Source organism: Heterodontus francisci, chromosome 2 (genome assembly GCF_036365525.1).
Source record: "Heterodontus francisci isolate sHetFra1 chromosome 2, sHetFra1.hap1, whole genome shotgun sequence".
NCBI lineage: Eukaryota > Metazoa > Chordata > Chondrichthyes > Heterodontiformes > Heterodontidae > Heterodontus > Heterodontus francisci.
Window position 1 is genome coordinate 177,388,374 of NC_090372.1, and position 17,731 is coordinate 177,406,104.

Here is a 17,731-nt window from a genome sequence, read left to right on the forward strand (position 1 = left end):
TCCGTGGATGGCTGCTAGGTGACGAGGGATATCCCTTGAAAAGATGTCTACTCACACCTTTACCAACAGAGATGCTACAAATGGAGCTATCTGCTCACAATAATCACCATTGAGCAGGCCATCGGGCTTCTGACGACGTGGTTCCGGTGCCTCGACCGGGCGAGTGGTGCCATGCAGTACACTCCGACAAGGGTCTCGTGCATTGTGGTGGTCTGCTGTACTTTCCATAACATGAGCATCCAGAGGGACGTGGACACAAGAACATAAGAGGAATAGACCATTCGGCCCCTCAAGCTTGCTCCGCCATTCAATATGATCATGGCTGATCTTCTGCCTCAACTCCACTTTCCTGCCCACTCCCCATAATCCCGAGAGATCAAAAATCTATCAATCTCAGACTTGAATATACTTAACGATGGAGCATCCACCACTCTCTGGGGTAGAAAATTAGACAGATTTACAACCCCGAGTGAAGAAATTTCTCCTTATCCTGAGGCTATGCCCCAGGGTTCTGTGACACCAAATGGAAAATCCTGCCCCCAGTCTACCTACTGTAGTCGATGTGGAAGATTCCATGTTAAAATTCAAAGAGCAGGGAATTCTCCAGATAGCCGGGCCATAACTCATCTCTCAACCAACAGATTAACTGGTAATTTATCTCATTGCTGGTTTTGTATTTTGCTGTGCACAAACTGGTTGCCATATTTTTTATGTTGCCCTGTGACTGTGCTTCTAAGTAATTAGCTGTGAAGTGCTTTGGAATATCCTGAAGGGACTAGATAAATGTAATTTGTTTTTAAAGTGGATACTTGCACGGAAGACTGTTGGACTTAAATCTTTTGATAAAGTCAAGATTTTAATATTTGTAGATATTGCAGTACATCAAATTCACTTAAAATTGCACATTACAGTTGAGTAACATTTTCATAGAGCTGCTTGGCATATCACAAAGATAACCATTCACCTCACTAAAACACCACAGAGAAATGAAGTCTGGTAATTTATTAATCTGGGATACCTAGGAAAAAGTTTTTTTTTTTAAATTAAAAGATGCAAAGAAGTATAACTATTTTATCTGTGAGATTCTTAACATATAATAAAATTCTAATTTACAAACCATGTGCCTCTCACCTAGCAAAACACAATTACAATGCACTGCTAGTGGCATTATGAGCACAAGTTAGTGAGGTAAATTTACATGGAATGTCGAGCATGATTTAATACCAGGTTTTATATAGGCATCAATAACCAACACCTTTTAAAATACACTTATGAACCACATAGTCAACATGGCAAAACATCAAATTCTCCAAATAATTCTCCTCATATCATATTTCACTAGATTTCCTTTTATTATACAAGACAGATATAAATTTCTCTGGTTCTGATGACATGCTAAGACAGAACCACTAATGCATCCTGCTTGGATGCATTGCATTTTGATCAGCAACCTAAACCATATATTTTTTCACTTAAAACAAATATCACCTACAATTTACTAAAATACACTTATATTTCAGTGTTTCAAAAAATAAAATCCCTGTCACCTCAAAAGGTCACAATCAGTAGTAAAACCAGAAAGTGTCTATGTTTATTCCCCAAGTAGTGAAAATATTTTAGCACTGCTCATTTCAGGTAGATGAAAGCTTGCAATTAGCAAAAGTAACATGGTTTGCTATTGGACATTAAAAGTGCAAAGAAAGTGGCAATGTTTTACTTAAAGCACCATCCACTGTTTTGGGAATGACCATCAATATTACCAGGCTTCCAAACAATGTCCAGTTATATTATTATTATTCCCTTTTGTGACTTTATGAATGCAGCCAGTTGACTGGAATCCAGAAAGGATTTTTCTCCAGATTATCTAAGGTAGTTTTCAGCTCTTTGTAGGCAACTGAAAGGTCGTCATTCACCAGAATTTTGTCAAAAAGATGTGAGCACTGAGCTTCAACCAGCTCTCCAGATTTTATCATTTCTTGAAGGTCTTCTTCCTGCAAAAGCCAAAAATTAAATACTTAAATAAAGATTATTCACTGAGATAACAAGATCCATCAAAACTGGTAGTTTTCTGATATTGTGTGAAAAACAATATTTTTCCTCCATTCAGTTTTCCCTCTCTCCACTCCTCTTTTCTGAATGTGCTAATTCTTGAATACATAGAATCATAGAAACTTACAGTACAGAAGGAGGCCATTAAAAGAGCAGTCCTACCTAGCCCCACATTCCTAATTTTTGTCCATAATCTTGCAAGTTCCGAATCCTCAATTATCTGTCCAAATACCTTATTTATGAATTTGGCTTCCACCTCTTTTTCAGGTACAGCATTCCAGATCCCACCAAATCAGTGAAAACAATTTCTCCTCATCTCCCCTCTAGATCTTTTTCCAATGATTTTGAATCCATGACCTCTAGTTATTGACCCACTGGCCAGAGGGAATTTTTTTCCCTAATCACTATCAAAACCTATCATCTTGAAAACCTCCATGAGGTCACTTCTTAACCTTCTCTGTTCCAAGGAGAACAGTTCTAACATTTCCAACCTCTTCTTATAACTGAAGTTCCTCATCCCTGGTAACATTCTGGTAAACGTCCTCTGTACTCTTTCTAAGACCTTTACACCTTTTCTTAAGTGTGGTTCCCAGAACTGTCCACCATACTCCAAATGAGGCCTAGCATGATTTCTTTGCTTTTATATTTTACTCTACTTATACACCCAAGTAACCCATATGCTTTGTAAACCACTTTATCGAGTTGCTGTGCCACCTTTAAGGATTTGTGCATATGGACACCAAGATTGCTCTGCTCATCTACACTTTTCAAAATTGTGCGATTTATAGTCTTCTGTCTTTCCATTTTAGTCCTTCCAAAGTGCATCACTTCATACTTCTCTACACTGAACTGCATGTGCCATGTTTCTGTCCATTTCACCATCCAGTCTATGTCCTATGTCATCCTGAAGTCTACAACTACCCCCATCGCTACCTATTACTTTGCCAAATTTCGTATCATCTGCAAACTTTATTATGCTGCTCCCTACACCCTTGTCGAGGTTGTTTATAAAAATTGAATAATAATAGACCCAAAAGTGACCCTTGGGGAATATCAATGCAAACCACTTTCCAGTCTGAAAAACATCCATCCACTGACATCCTTTGCTTCCTGTCACTGACTCAATTTTGCATCCGTACTACCATGTCCTTCTCAATTCTATAAGCTTCCAGCTTCTTTTTAAGTCTCCTGTATGGCACTTGGTCAAATGCCTTCTGAAAGTCCATACATTCATCTATTGCATCAACCTTCTGTTATCTCAAAGAATTCAATCTAGCTAGTTAGATACAATTTACCTTCAACAAATCCAGCCTGGCTCTCCTTTTTAATCCATGCCTTTCCAAATGAAAGTTTATTTTGTCCTGAAAATGCTTTCCAATTATGCCCCACCTCCAAAGCTGTTAAGCTGACTGGTCTGTAGTTTCCTGGTTTACCCCTCTGGTATAACATTAGCAACACTCCAGTCCTTTGGCACTACTTCTGTATCCAGTCAGGATTGAAAGATTGTGACCAATATCTCTGCTATTTCTACCTTTGCTTCTTTCAGCAACCTAGGGTGCATTCCATCTGGACTAGGTGATTTACCAATTTTCAGTAATGATAATCCTTTTAGTACATCTTCTTTATTATCCTGCCCTTAACTTCCCTCTCCATACTTATTGTAGCCTTCACTTCATCGCTTCCTTTGTGAAGACAGATGCAAAGTACTCATTTAATACTTTTGCCATGTCCTCTGCCTCCAGATTAAGATTTCCCTTTGGGTCCTTATTAGGCCCAACCTTTCCCCTGGCAAACGGCTTACATATTCTATGTTTTTAAAATGTCTCAGGGTTTAATTTAATGTTACCTGCTAACCTTTTCTTGCAATTCTCTTCACCTCCACTATTAACTTTTTCAATTCCCTCCTGTACTATCCATAATCTTCCTGGTTATTAACTGTTTTTGCACCTGATGTGTCATAAGCCTCCTTTTCCTGTTTTATTTTAACTTTTATTCCCTGTGTCATCCAGGGTGCATTTGCTTTGGAGGGTCTCTTTTTCCCCTTCAAAAGAATATGCAGAGTTTGTACTAAATTTTACATTTAAAATTATACATTACTAATTGAGATATGAGAATTACAAATGGATATGCTATGCAAAATGCTGGGATTAAACCACTGAGAATATACCAAGTATAAATAAATTATTTCTATAATCAAGTATATGCAAGTTAATTAATGGACAACAATCTAATAGATAGGTTCAGAAATCAACTTAAACCATAATACAGGATTCAAGCAGTTAATAAAAATCACCTGAACCCCAAGATCAGTTTGTAGCTTGGAGTCTACCATTATTTTAACAGTTTTTAGTTTATGTGAAGCATTTATTATGTTTTATTTGATACAAGAAAGCCCTCAATGCATCAGTTCTCCCCGATCATGAAAATTATCATCACCATTCAGCACCAGAGTGTAACATTCCAATTTAAACTTCCTCCCACTTTGCAAGTCTTGTCTTCCTCCTTTTTAAGTTACTCCATACAAAATGCTTTTAACTGAAAAGGCAGATCATCTAGCACAGCTTGGTAATTGCTCATTGGATGATGTATAGCAGAGTCATATATTCAACTTCTTGAATTTCTAAGAGATTCAAAATGTAAGAAGTACTTGGGATGATGGAAGTCCAAACCGATATTAGTAGATTATATTTCAAAAAGCAAAATCCAAGAACACATCAAGAAAAACTCTGAAAGGTGAATTAGAGGTAATGAGAAAAATGTTTTCGAAACATTAATGCGTATTTTCATGTCATCAAAAGATACCAATTTTAATTGTTTAGTCATGATCATTTTGGTTGAATGTGCTGGAAACGTGTCTATATATGAGGAGGAAGTGGGTGCCTTTTTACTTCCCCATTTGAGGCGGGGGGTGGGGGCGAGAAAGAATCAAACTTGAAAATGAAAATGTCTCTCATAATACATTACAAATCTTAAGCCCGGATTTTGCGGCAGTAATGACAGCGAAACTGTCAGCGTTTGCCATCATTATTCCTCTGAAACTGACAGAAACTTCTGGAGTCCACGCATATGCAGTTAAACATGGAAATCCAGATGTTGCTGCCAGTGATACTATGCTTCCCCCGAGAGTGTGCTGTTGAGGACCCCCAGAAAGCAATCTATTAGAAATCAATGAACGGACAAGAATTTCACTCTTACACTCTCAGGGCTGGATTTTGTGTTGGAGGCGGGGCTCCCAGCGCTGGGCCGAAAAGGCGGGGTAAGAACTCCTCTGTCCTTTTGTGCCCCAACGGAGCAATCCTCCTGTTTTTGTAAATCAAACTTTCAAGAGCCAGGAACTCCGACCCTTTAAAGATGGGGATCCCGCCTCCAAGCGCTGCCGGCCAACCAGCGCTGGAACCCCGGACCAGAGGTGAGTCAGGTGGGATTGCAGGGGCAAGTCCGAAGGCCCCGTCAAGGGGAGGCCATGTAGTTCAGGGGGAGGGGTGTCCCGGGGGTGCAGGGGGGGTAAACTGGTTCCTGGCGAGGGTCCTCCATGGGCCACAAATTGCCCACGAAGGATAGACAACCCCCCAAGCCCGCAGGGAGAGTGCCTCGTTTTACAAGGCAATCTCCCTGCATGGCAGATCTCCCCCACCGCTGATAAGATCCCAGCAGCAGCGGGAAGAGGCCCTTGTTGGTCGTTGATAGGCCACCCTAAGGGCCTCAATTGGCCTCGAGGCAGAAAGTCTGTCATAGGCTTATCCTGCCACCAGGAAGATTGTTTGGCGACGGGCCCACCGAACCGCCTCCCCGCCACCCGTCACGATACTCCGTGCCCTCCCGCCTCAGGTGCCCACACAAAATCCTGGCCTTAGTCTTGCTGTAAAAACCCTTCAAAGTTACACCTTGTTGAATGAGGGTTTTTAAACTGTGTACTAAATTCATAATTACTACTAAACAGCCTCACCGGCCCTGAAACAGTAACTTTGTATTTGCTGACTGTCAAATGTCTCCATTATGATAAAAGTTTCATACTTGTAAAAAATACTTGTTAAACCTTTAGGACATTTTAGTTTCTACCTAAATTCCATGTATATGTTCCAATCATTTATTTCATTATCTTTAAAGTGAAGGGATTGCATAGTTTTGTGCTTTAACGTGGTTACTTTGTTTGCCTTTATCCACAAAACTTTTAAGACTGCACCAGTGGGATAAGTGGAGCGGCCGTAACTAGTCTCTGAAGACCAGGTACAGCAAGAAAATAATCAAAGCATTGGAAAGGGACAAGTTAAAAACGGTGTTGGTGGTGGATGGGAGGGACAAGCTGAACACCATAATATAATGTCACTTTGGCTTTCTGGTTAGCAATAGTTGGAATACTTTGCCCGAGACAAGCTGGTTAAGAAGAATTTTCCAGTTCAGCTGGCAGTTATTTTCAAGGGAATCTAAAGGGTTGAATTTTGCCAACTTTATAGGGTTTCATTGGGGGGGGGGGGGGGCAACCAAACTTGACAAATGTAAAAGAATTAAGCATTTCTAAACATTTAGCTTGATATTTGTATTGTTAATTCTGCCACAGTACATGAACGCTTAATAAACAGCCTCACTTCGAGATTATGTCTCACCTTAACTCGAACAATTAGTTGGTACAATCTCCTGGTAGTTTGTTTGAGGGACCAAATCATTCAATTTAAATACAAGCATATAGTATGATTTTTTTCAGATATCTGGCAGCTTTTTGAATTTAAGAGGCAGTTATTTCAGTAACTGGCTCTCCTAGTTGTTTGTAGGAGCATGCATTAGTCTGCGCTTTTCAAATCAATGAGTTTGACCTGGAATCTTCTATCGCTTGACTGGAACTTCTGAAGAGAATGACATAAGCTGTCTTAGTGAGTGAGGAAAGGATTAAAATGAAGTTATGAATAAAAAAGTAAACATAATCATAGGTTTAGCAATAGAGTTGTAAACCATTACTTTCCACTGCATGTATGGCATAATGGATCAACTACTGTACGTTTAGAGACCTGAAGGGGAAAAATTTGCAGGAATATGGGGAAAGAGCAGGAGAGCGGAACTAACAGGATAGTTCTTTCAAAGGACCAGTACAGGCACGATAAGTTGAATGGCCTCCTCGTGTGCTGTATCTTTCAATGATTTCGGGGTTTTTAACTTCCTGGTTTGCTGTCAGTGAGAATACGTCATGTGATTGGCTGCTTACCTGCCTGTTGTTGGATGAATGGAGATCCCCTTGCCTTGGAACCAGATTCAAAATGACTTTGGGAAAGGGGGAGTCCGCATGTTACGACTAGGTGAGAAGGGTGTCCAGGGGTCTTTTCAGCCTTCACCTGGTCTTTATTGTAACAGGGTTTAATTTTAAACACATTTTGTTTTGAGCTCTCCCTTGGTGAATCCTTGTTCACCACTTTCCAAAATATGACGCAAAGAAATGAGCACAACCAGGTTTTCTCAGGTTTAAATAAGTGAAATTTATTAAACCTTGAACTTAAACTCTAATTTGGTTAACGCCTACGGATACACGCTGTGTCCCACGCAAGCACGCATACGCGATACACACATGCAAATGGAGACAGAAAAGGGCAGAAGAAAAATAAAGTAAAATGTTTGAGGCAATCTCTGAAGAGGGGTTTTTACTGTGCTTCAAGCTCGCTGTAGTCCTTGATTGTAGGTAGTCTTGCTTTTTGTTGGGGCCCAGTATTCTTCTTAAACCTTGTTCACTATAAGACACTTTTCTCTCTTGGGGTTCACGTGTCTTCAATGGGTCTTCAGTTTCGTGAGAAAGAGATGGGAGCAGACAGGAGAGAGATGTTCTCAGTCCAGGAGCAAACAGCTTTCCGAGTTCAAATTCTCTGTGATAAGTTCAAATTCAAAAAACTCCAACAGTCAGTTAGTCATGTGACTAAACTGATCTGATCACGTGTGTTTGTGTATTCGACCATCTTGACAGTTAACCTGGAATACTAGCCTCTCCACCTTCAACGTCTGATAATCAAAAGTCCATTGTGGATTAAACTGGAGCAGGGAGTGGCCCCTTTGTCCGTTCCAAGTACTGTCTGTTACTTTGCAAATGTCTTTCCAGTCAGGGTCTTGGCAACCCCTTGTAATAGGCTTTCTTTTCTTCCCAGCAGCAATTTTAAGTTTTAACGTTTATGTGGCGAAATAATGTGTGCCTCATTCTTGGCAGGTGGGGCCTGCATGATACCGCGCCACAGAGATCTCAGCATCTTTGTGGGAAGCTTTCTTCAAGGTCAGCAGCGAGCGCCATTGCTCCTTATATGTGCATACACTTCCTCTCTATAAAAAGCTTCTCATATTTTGACACATTTTGGGTCATTTTTTCCCCCATGTAAATTTCTGTGTCCACACTTGCAATAGAAATTGGCTATGTAAACACTTTGCTTCTCAGGTTGTTGAAGTTCTTTCACCTTCATTTATTAATAAATATAAAATCAAAGTATTAAGGGTAGAATAAATGATGCCAAAATGGGGACTGAATTGCACCAGTGCACCCTGTCTAATTATACCATCCTCCAACCATGTAACCTGATTACTTTCTGTAGTGTCTTTACTTTATATCTCCCAGCTCCTCAGCTTGTACTGCAGAAAAATTCTTACACACCCAGCAACTCTACCTCTGTTATCAAAATGACATTTCGGAAATTTGGGGAACAGATGCGATCTGGGAACACAGTGCTTTGCAGATCAAGTGCTAAGTCGGGAATTTGGTGCAAGTGGGAAGAGAAGGAAGGAGGTGCTGCTTTTTATTCTATTTGTTTCACCTCCAGTAGCTGGTCAGTGTTCTTTTGTCTCCAAGCTAGGAGGCTGTAACTTGCTATTACTTTAGCTAACTAGTTACTAATTTAATAAAGTAAACAAATAAACAAATAAAGTTAGACAGACATGGCAGGGCTGGTGGTGCACTGTGATTGCAACATGTGGGAATCTGTGGAATGCATTGCAGTTCCCGACAATCCTATCTGTGGCAAGTGTCTGCAGTTGAGCAACTTCAGCTCAGAGTTGCTGAGCTGGCGTCTGAGTTGCAGACATTGTGGGGCATCGGGGTGGAGAAGATTTACCTCGACACTTTGTTCTGGGAGGCAGTCACGCCCCTTAAATTAAGTAGAAGTTTAGAGTTGATCAATGGTCGGAACAGGAGGGTGTGGCTGTGAGCCAGGCAGGTCTGGGGATCCAGCATGCAGTGATGGAGGAGCCTCAGCCCTTGACTTTGAACAACAAGAAAGAACTGCTTGCTACATGTGTGGATGGGAATAACGACTGGAAGACTAAATGAGCAAAATGACCATGGCACCTTGGTGCAGGATGCCATTCAAGTGCAGGGAGGATAGGGGACAGTATAATCAGGGGGATAGATACTGTTCTCTGCAGCCGCCAACAGGAGTTCGGAAGGTTGTGTTGCCTGTCTGGTGCCATGGTCAAGGACATTTCCTTGTGGATGGAAATGAACTTGGAGTGGGAAGGGGGGGATCCAGTTGTCGTGGTCCACGTAGAAACCAACAACAGAGATAGAACTAGGAATGATATTCTGCCAAGAGAGCTTGAGGTGTTCGGGTCCAAATTAAAATGCGGAACCTCAAAGGTAATCATCTCTGGATTGTTACCTAAGCCACGCACCAACTGGCATAAGGTCAAGCAGATTAGAGAGTTAAATGCATGGCTCATCAAGTGGTGTCGGAAGAAGGGGTTTCGATTCATGGGGCACTGGCACTAGTAGTAGGGAAAGAGGGAGATGTTCCGTTGGGATGGGCTCCACTTAAACTGGGCTGGGATCAGTGTCCTGGCGATTCATCCAACTAGGGCCGTTGATAGGGCTTTAAATTAATGAGGGGAGGGGTTGGTGGTGGTGGGTGAGGGTTCAGGTGAAGGTAGATTTAGAAATTCAATGAGAAAAGTAAGGGCAATACAACGTAGCAATGTGGATAAAGCCAAGCAAAGTGTATCAGGAAGGGACAGAGTTTAACGGTAAGAGTGCATCAACATATAAGATCCATGCAAAGAATAGTAGTTAAAAAAAAATTAAAGGCTCTTTATCTGAATGCATGAAGCAGTCACAATTAGATGAACTAATGGCACAAATAGAGATATTGTTTAGATCCTAATTGCCATATAAAGGCATGATTACAAGGTGACTTAAGTTTGGAAAATAAATATTCCAGGGTACATAACATTTCAAAAGGACAGACAAAATGAAAAAGGAGGAGGAGTAGCCCTGTTAGTAAAGGATGACAAAAGGATTGCAGTGAGAAAGGATCTTGGCTCAGAAGATCAGGAAGTAGAATCAGTATGAGTGCAGATTAGGAATAGCAAGAGTCAAAAAAACACTGGTGACAGTTGTTTATAGGCCCCCTAACAGTAGTTGTACAATTAGACAGAGCATTAAGCAAGAAATTATTGAGGTTTGTAACAAAGGAATTGTAACAATTGTCGGGGACCTTAACCTTCACATTGACTGGACCAATCCAATTGGCAAAGATGGTCTGGAAAATGAGTTCGTAGAATACTTTTGTGACAGTTTCCTGGAACAATACACTGTGGAACCAACTAGGGCTAAGCTATTTTAGATCTAGTATTGTGCAATGAGGCAGATTTAATTAGTAATCTCAGTAAAAGAACTACTGGGAAAAAGCGATCATAATACAATTCAATTCCATATTCAGTTGGAAACGACATACTCCAGACCCAAACATGAATGTTAAACTTAAAGCCAGTTACTTAGGAATGAGGGGAGAGCTGGATAAGGTTGATTGGGTAAATTGACCAAAGGGTATGGTAATAAATAAATAATAGGAAATACTTAAAGAAACAATGCAAAATGTTCAAAATAAGTACATTTCATTTAAAAAAAACTCAGCAAGAAAGATCCATCCTTGGCTTACTAAGGAAGTTAAAGATACTATTAGATTAAAAGTTGAGGCTTATAATATGGCAAAGAATAGTAGCAAGCTTGAGGATTGGGAGTGTTTTAGAAACCACCAAAAGGCCACCAAAATAAAAACAAGAAATGCTGGAAATACCAGCAGGTCTGGCAGCACCTGTGGAGAGAAGCAGAGTTAACGTTTCAAGTCAGTGACCTTTCATCAGAACTGGTAATGTTAGAAATGTAATAGGTTTTAAGCAAATAAAGCGGGGGTGGGACAAGAGATAACAAAAGGCAAGATGTTGATAGGACAGAGGGTCACAAGAGAATAACTGACCAGAAGGTCATGGAGAAAAGGCAAACGGTATGTTAATGGTGTGCTGAAAGACCACCAAAGGACCACCAAAAGGTTGATAAAAAGGGAAAAAATAGAATGAGAGTAAACTAGCCAGGAATATAAATACAGATTGTAAGAGTAGCTAAAATAAACATTGGTCTCTTAGAAGCAGAGAAATGATCATGGCAAATGAGGAAATGGCAGAGACATTGAACAAATACTTTGTGTCTGTCTTCACAGTAGAAGACACAAAATATATACCAGAAATAGAGGGTAACCTCAGGGCTAATAAGAGTCAGGAAATTAAGGTAATTGATATCAGCAGAGAAAAAGTACTGTAGAAACTTAAGGGACTAAAATCCGACAAATCCCCAGACCTACATCTTGGACTCTAAAAGAGGTAGCTGCAGAGATAGTGGGCTGGATTTTGTGCTGGAGGTGGGGCTCCCGGCGCCGGGCTGAAAAAGGCAGAGGAAACCCCACCTCTGCATTTTCATGCCCGCCAGAGCAATCCTCCAGTATTTTTAAAACAAAGTTTCAGGAGGTGGGATCCCCGTTGCTTTAAAGTCTGTAAAGACGGGATCCCGCCTCCAAGAACTGCTGGCCAGAGGGCCGGCAGTGCCACCAGGAGCAGTGGCCACTGATGGTACTGCAGAAGCCTCAGACCCAGGCCCAGCGCTGGAACCAAAGAACAGAGGTAGGTGAGGCGGGGTTGCCAGGGCCAGTCTGGAAGGACCTGGTGAGGGGGGAGTGGTTGGTCCTGCAGAGCAGGGGTAGGGGGGGGTCCCAGAGGGTAAAGTTGTCCCCGGTGGGGGTCCTTTGTGGCTACAAATTGCTCGTTTTACAAGGCATCCTCCCAACGGCAGCAGGAAGAGGCCCTTAATTGGCTGATAATAGGACATTTAAGGGCATCAATTGGCCTCTGGGAGAGAATGCCGTCGTTGGCCTATCCCACCCCCAGGGAGATCACCACCCGTCACGATTCTCCGTGCTCCTCCGACCCCTTCTCAGGGGCCTCACAAAACCCCGGCCAGTGGATGCACTGGTTATGATTTTGCAAAATTCCCTAGATTGTACAACGGTCCAGTGGACTGGATGTTAGGAAATGTAACACCGCTATTTAAGAAAGGAGGGAGAGAAAAAATAGGGAACTACATGTCAGTTAGCCTGACATCAGTCATCGGGTAAGTGCTGGAATCTATTATTAAGAAAGTATTAACAATGCACTTAGAAAATCATAGCATGATCAGCCAAAGTCAACAAGATTTTACAAAAGGGAAATCGTGTTTGAGAAATGAAGAGTTTTTTGAGGATGTAACGAGTAGGGTAGATAAAGGGGAAAAAGTAGATATCGTATACTTGGATTTCCAAAAGACAATCGATAAGGTACCACAAGAAAGGTGAATATGCAGGATAAGGGTTCACTGAGTTGGGGGTTATATATTAGCATGGATAGAGGATTGGATAACAGACAGCAAAGAGTAGGGAGAGACGGGCATTTTCCAGTCGGCAGGCTGGAACTAGTGAAGTGCTGCAAGGATCAGTGCTGCGGCCTCAGCTATTTACAATCTGCATTAAAGACACAGATGAAGAGACAGAGAGTATCTAAGTTTGCTGATGGTAGAAAGCTAGGTGGGAATGCAAGCTGTGAACAGGTCACAAAGAGGCTGCAAAAAGATATTGTTACGTAGGTGCTTCCATTTTTGTTACTCTTTTTCAGGACTTGAGTTTTAAAACTGACGATTCCATAGATGCTGGACTTCTTTTTTTTAAAAAAAAAGTCATCGGAAGGTCTTTTGAACTTGGCTTGTAAACAACCCTTACTGGAAGACATCTACCTGTCTTCAGGTAAGTAGCCAGTGGGGACATTTTGACCTGGGGAAGATGTTTACTGAGAAGCGACAGGTTAAAATTTATAGGGGTTAGGAGGCTTGACTCGAGATATTGTTTTGGTTTTGCTTTGGACAGTCAGTTGGGGTGTGGACAATGTTTTGAAAGGAGTTTAAAAATCAACCTGCCAAGGACATCCTTTTCCATCTCTTTGAAAAGCCTGCCAGTTTTTCCATCTCTTTGAGAATCAAGTGGAAGAAATAGAGAAATTGATGCTGCTTTCCTCCTGAAAGGCCTGTCAGAAACCCGTTGCTGCATTTCTCCTGGAAAGCCTGCCAAACTGATCTTCAACGTCACCTAAAAAGAACTGTTCTAGAAAGGTCCCAGTGAAAGATCCCAGGGATGCCAGAATAAAGGGACAACTGACATCTTTCCATATCTCTTTTTTTCTTCAAGAATTAGCAAATATTTGGCCAAAGTATTATTTTTTTCTCTTTTTTTGTAAGAGAAAATCTCTATTTTTTGGTTAAGCAGGGTGTGTGTGTGTGTGAGGGGCTAAGGTAAAAAGGAAAATTTCATATTTCAATCTGTGTGCTGATGCTTTGCTTCATTACTGATTATGTCTTGTTTTATAATAAACCGATAATTTTGTTATTTATTAAAGAAACCTGGTTGGTGTATTTTATTCAGGGATAAAGAATAGAGTATATGATTGACCGCATTGGTAACTGGATAAACATTTAAATATATATTGTGACCTGTGGAGAGGTGGAACTAGAAAAGACAGTGCACTCTTCCCACCTCGGTCGTAACAATATAAACAGGTTAAGAGAGTGGGTTAAAAGTTGATAGATGGAGCATAATGTGGGAAAGTGTGAGGTTATTCACTTTGGTCATAATAGAAAAGCAGAATATTTTTAAAAGGCATGGAACTTGTAAATATTGACGTTTGGAGGGATTTGGGTGTACTTGTACAAAGAACACAAAAGGTTAGCATGCAGGTACAGCAAGCAATTAGAAAGGCAAATTGCATGTTGGCCTTTATTACAAGGTGATAGCAGTACAAGAATGAAAAGGTCTTGCTATAATTTTACAGGGCTTTGGTGAGACCACACCTGGAGCACTGTGCACACTTCTGGTCTCCATCTTTAAGGAAAGATATACTTGCATTGGAGGTGGTACAGCAAAAGTTCACTAGATTGATCCCTGGGATGAGGAGGTTGTCCTATGATGAGAGGCTGACTAAATTGGGTCTAGATTCGCTGGAGTTTAGATGAGAGGTGATCTCATTGAAATGTACAAGATTCCAAAGGGGCTTGACAGGGTACACACAGAGTTTGCTCCCCACTGGCTGGGGAATCTAGAACATGGGGGCACAGTCTCTGGATAAGGGGCCAATCATTTAGGACTGAGATCAGGAGAAATATTTTCACTTAAAGGGTTGTGAATCTTTGGAATCCTCTACCTCCATCGTCAAGTAGATTTAAAGCTGAGATAGACAGATTTTCGGTCTCTCAAGCACTATGGGGAGAGGGCGAGAAAGTGGAGGTGAAGCCAAAGATCAGCTATGATTGGAATGAATGGCGGAACAGGCTCAGTGGGTCGTATGGACTACCGCTCCTATTTCTTATGTTCTTATAACTTTTGCTGTTTAACTATAAATAAAAGTATTAAGTAAAAATAATACCAGAATTAACAACTTTAAATTCAGGACTGAATACACACATTTTATTTATATTGTATGACAATTGTCTTGACAACATCCCGGCTATAGTGCTAAAGACTTGTGCTCCTGAACTAGCGGCGCCTCTAGCCAACCTGTTCCTGTACAGCTACAACACTGGCATCTTCCTGACAATGTGGAAAAAGGTCCAGTTATGTCCTCTCCACAAAAGGCAGGAGAAATCTAATCCAGCCAATTTCCACCACATCAGTCTACTCTGAATCATTGGCAAAGTGATGGAAGGTGTCGTGGACAATGCTATTAAGTGGTACTTAATAACCTCCTCACTGATGCCAGATGGGTTCTGCTAGAACCATACGTCTCCCAACTTCATTACAGCCTTGGTCCAAACATGGACAAATTAGCTGAATTTCTGAGTTGAGGGTGACTGCACTTGACGTCAAGGGAGCATTTGACCTTGTGTGGCATCAAGGAGCCGTGGCAAAATTGAATTCAGTGGGAGTCGGGGGAAAGCTCTCCACTAGTTGCAATCATGGTTGTTGGAGGCCAATCATTTCAGCCCCAGGACATGGCTGCAGGGGATCCTCAGGGCAGTGTCCTAGGCCCAACCATCTTCAGCTGCTTCAACAATGACCTTCCCTCCATCATAAGGTCAGAATTGGGGATGTTTGCTGGTGATTGCACAATGTTCAGCTCCATTCACAACTCCTCAGATGATGAAGCAGTCTGTGCCACGTGCAGCAAGACCTGGACAGGATTCAGGTTTGGGCTGCTAAATGGAAAGTAACAATTGTGCCACACAAGTGCGAGGCAATAACCATCTTCAACAAAAGAGAGTCTAACCACCCTCCCCTTGACATTGAATAGCATTACCATCGCTGAATCCCCCAACATCAATATCTTGGGAGTCGCCAGAAAGGTAACTGGACCAGTTATATAAATACAGTGGCTACAAGAGTTAGTCAGAGGCTGGGTATTTTGTGGCAAGTAACTCACCTCCTGACTACCCAAAGTCTTTCCACCATCTACAAAACACAAGTCAGGATTGTGATGGAACACTCTCCACTTGCCTGGATCCTGCAGCGCCAGCAATACTCAAGAAGCTCAACCCCATCCAGGTCAAATCAGCCTGAAAGATTGGCACTCCATCCACCACCTTAAACATTCACTTCCTCCACCACTGATGCACCATGGCTGCAGTATGTACCAACTACAAAATGCAGTGCGGCAACTCGCCAAGACTTCTTTGACAGCAACTACCAGACCTTTACCATATAGATCAACAAGGGCAGCAGGTGCATGGGAAAACCATCACCTGCAAGTTCCTTTCCATCTCACCTGGAAATATATTGCCATCCCTTCATCACCACTGGATGAAAATCCTGAAACTCCCTACCTAACAGCACTGTCGGTGTACTAACATCACACTGACTGCAGCAGTTCAAGAAGGCGGCTCACCATCATGTTAAGGACATAAATGGCCTTGCCAGTGATGTCCATATCTCATGAACAAATAAAAATAAATCTTTTAAAATCTAATTGAATCAGCTTATTCAAATGTAAGATTTTTTAATCAATCCTTGCCCTCTAACCTTGCTTCACCTGAAGGCCATACTTGATCGCCACTCTCCATGTGTAAAGCCATGGAAAATTCAGTAACAAAAATGTACCTACTACATCAGGAATTCTTTATAACTATCAATGTTATACTGCGGCCTGGTGGTGGATAGAATAGGGAAGGGACAAGGTCTCAATATAGATAAATTTATGTTGGAACTGTCTCAGTACTAGCCCTCTCTTTTCCAGTGACACAACATAAATATGCTAATGAAGAGTATATTGTACAGTTTGCATGGTGCAAACCTGCATTTAAAGTAAGAACCATGGCACTTATTCCATTCCTTGTTTTCACAAAGGCAATAAAATCATCTTCTTACTAACTTGGGTTTCCAAATCCCTGTGGACAGATTTACATCATTACCCACAACTCCAGGTGTTAACATCAAGAGGGTATTTTCACATTTTTTCGCTCTGTTTGCATAACTCGTCAAGCCTATTGGTAGCCAGAAATGTGCTCCAACACTGAAAGGTTTATAAAAAATGGATAATATCCAAAATTCTGGAAAGATTATTTCTGCTGATTTCCTGTGTCTCTAGAAAGCTGTTACTATAAACCTTGCCTGTGTGTGGGTTTTGTACACGTATTTTAAACATTGGTAACTGATAATTTTTTTTAAAGCAGTCAGTAATGTTTTTTAATAAAAGAACAAATTAATGGAGCAACATTAATGCCAAGAAATACCATGGAATGGTATTTTTGACTTGTTACTTCTGATAAAGGCTATGCACAGTTGAATCACAGTGTCCATTTTTTTTTTAAACAGGATAGCAGCATTTCATTAATTCTAATCACACAAGATCTCTATTTTGCACAAGATAGCCATCAAATAATAGATGAAATACTAGACTGCGGCACATAAAAATGAATTTAACAGGCTATCAGAAAGTAAGCCTCTGAATAATCTATTCATCCAATGAATCAAAAGCCTCTTTTCCTACAATGTTTTTTAGACAATGTGTGGTGCAATTGGTGAAGTCTTAAAGCAGATGATCAATTCTTTCCTCCCCCCCACCCAATTTTCTTATGCCTGCATGCTAATGCTGTGTTGCATTTCTATGGGCTCCAGCAGCTGAGATGCCATTTCTCACACAACTCTAACAGTGTCATCCAACTAGTCACATGAAAGGGGCAAATGAAGAAAGCCACCATTGTTGAACACATTCCTATCACCATCTGATGTACGTGCAATTTTCAGAAAATGGTACTGTGTAAGGTCAGGAAGTGCATTGGATCAGGAATTGGGGATAGCCCTATGGCATGGAGACAAAACTGGCTGGGAAGTAGATGATTAATTTACAGTTTTCACTGAATAATGAACAAGACTGTGTGCAATCCCGA

The 17,731-nt window shown here is 41.2% G+C and overlaps 1 protein-coding gene across 9 annotated transcripts in view; it reads right to left on the reverse strand.

The window, feature by feature from the left end:
- Window positions 1-837: 837 nt before the first annotated feature.
- The window catches only part of mpp7a (MAGUK p55 scaffold protein 7a), a 594,283-nt gene continuing 577,389 nt past the window's right edge, over window positions 838-17,731 (reverse strand). For all 9 annotated transcript variants that reach the window (XM_068014202.1, XM_068014172.1, XM_068014194.1 and 6 more), the window contains one exon: window positions 838-1,991. In XM_068014202.1, the coding sequence (XP_067870303.1) occupies window positions 1,812-1,991 (180 nt within the window). In that variant the 3' untranslated portion in view covers window positions 838-1,811. The remainder of the gene's footprint in view (window positions 1,992-17,731) is intronic.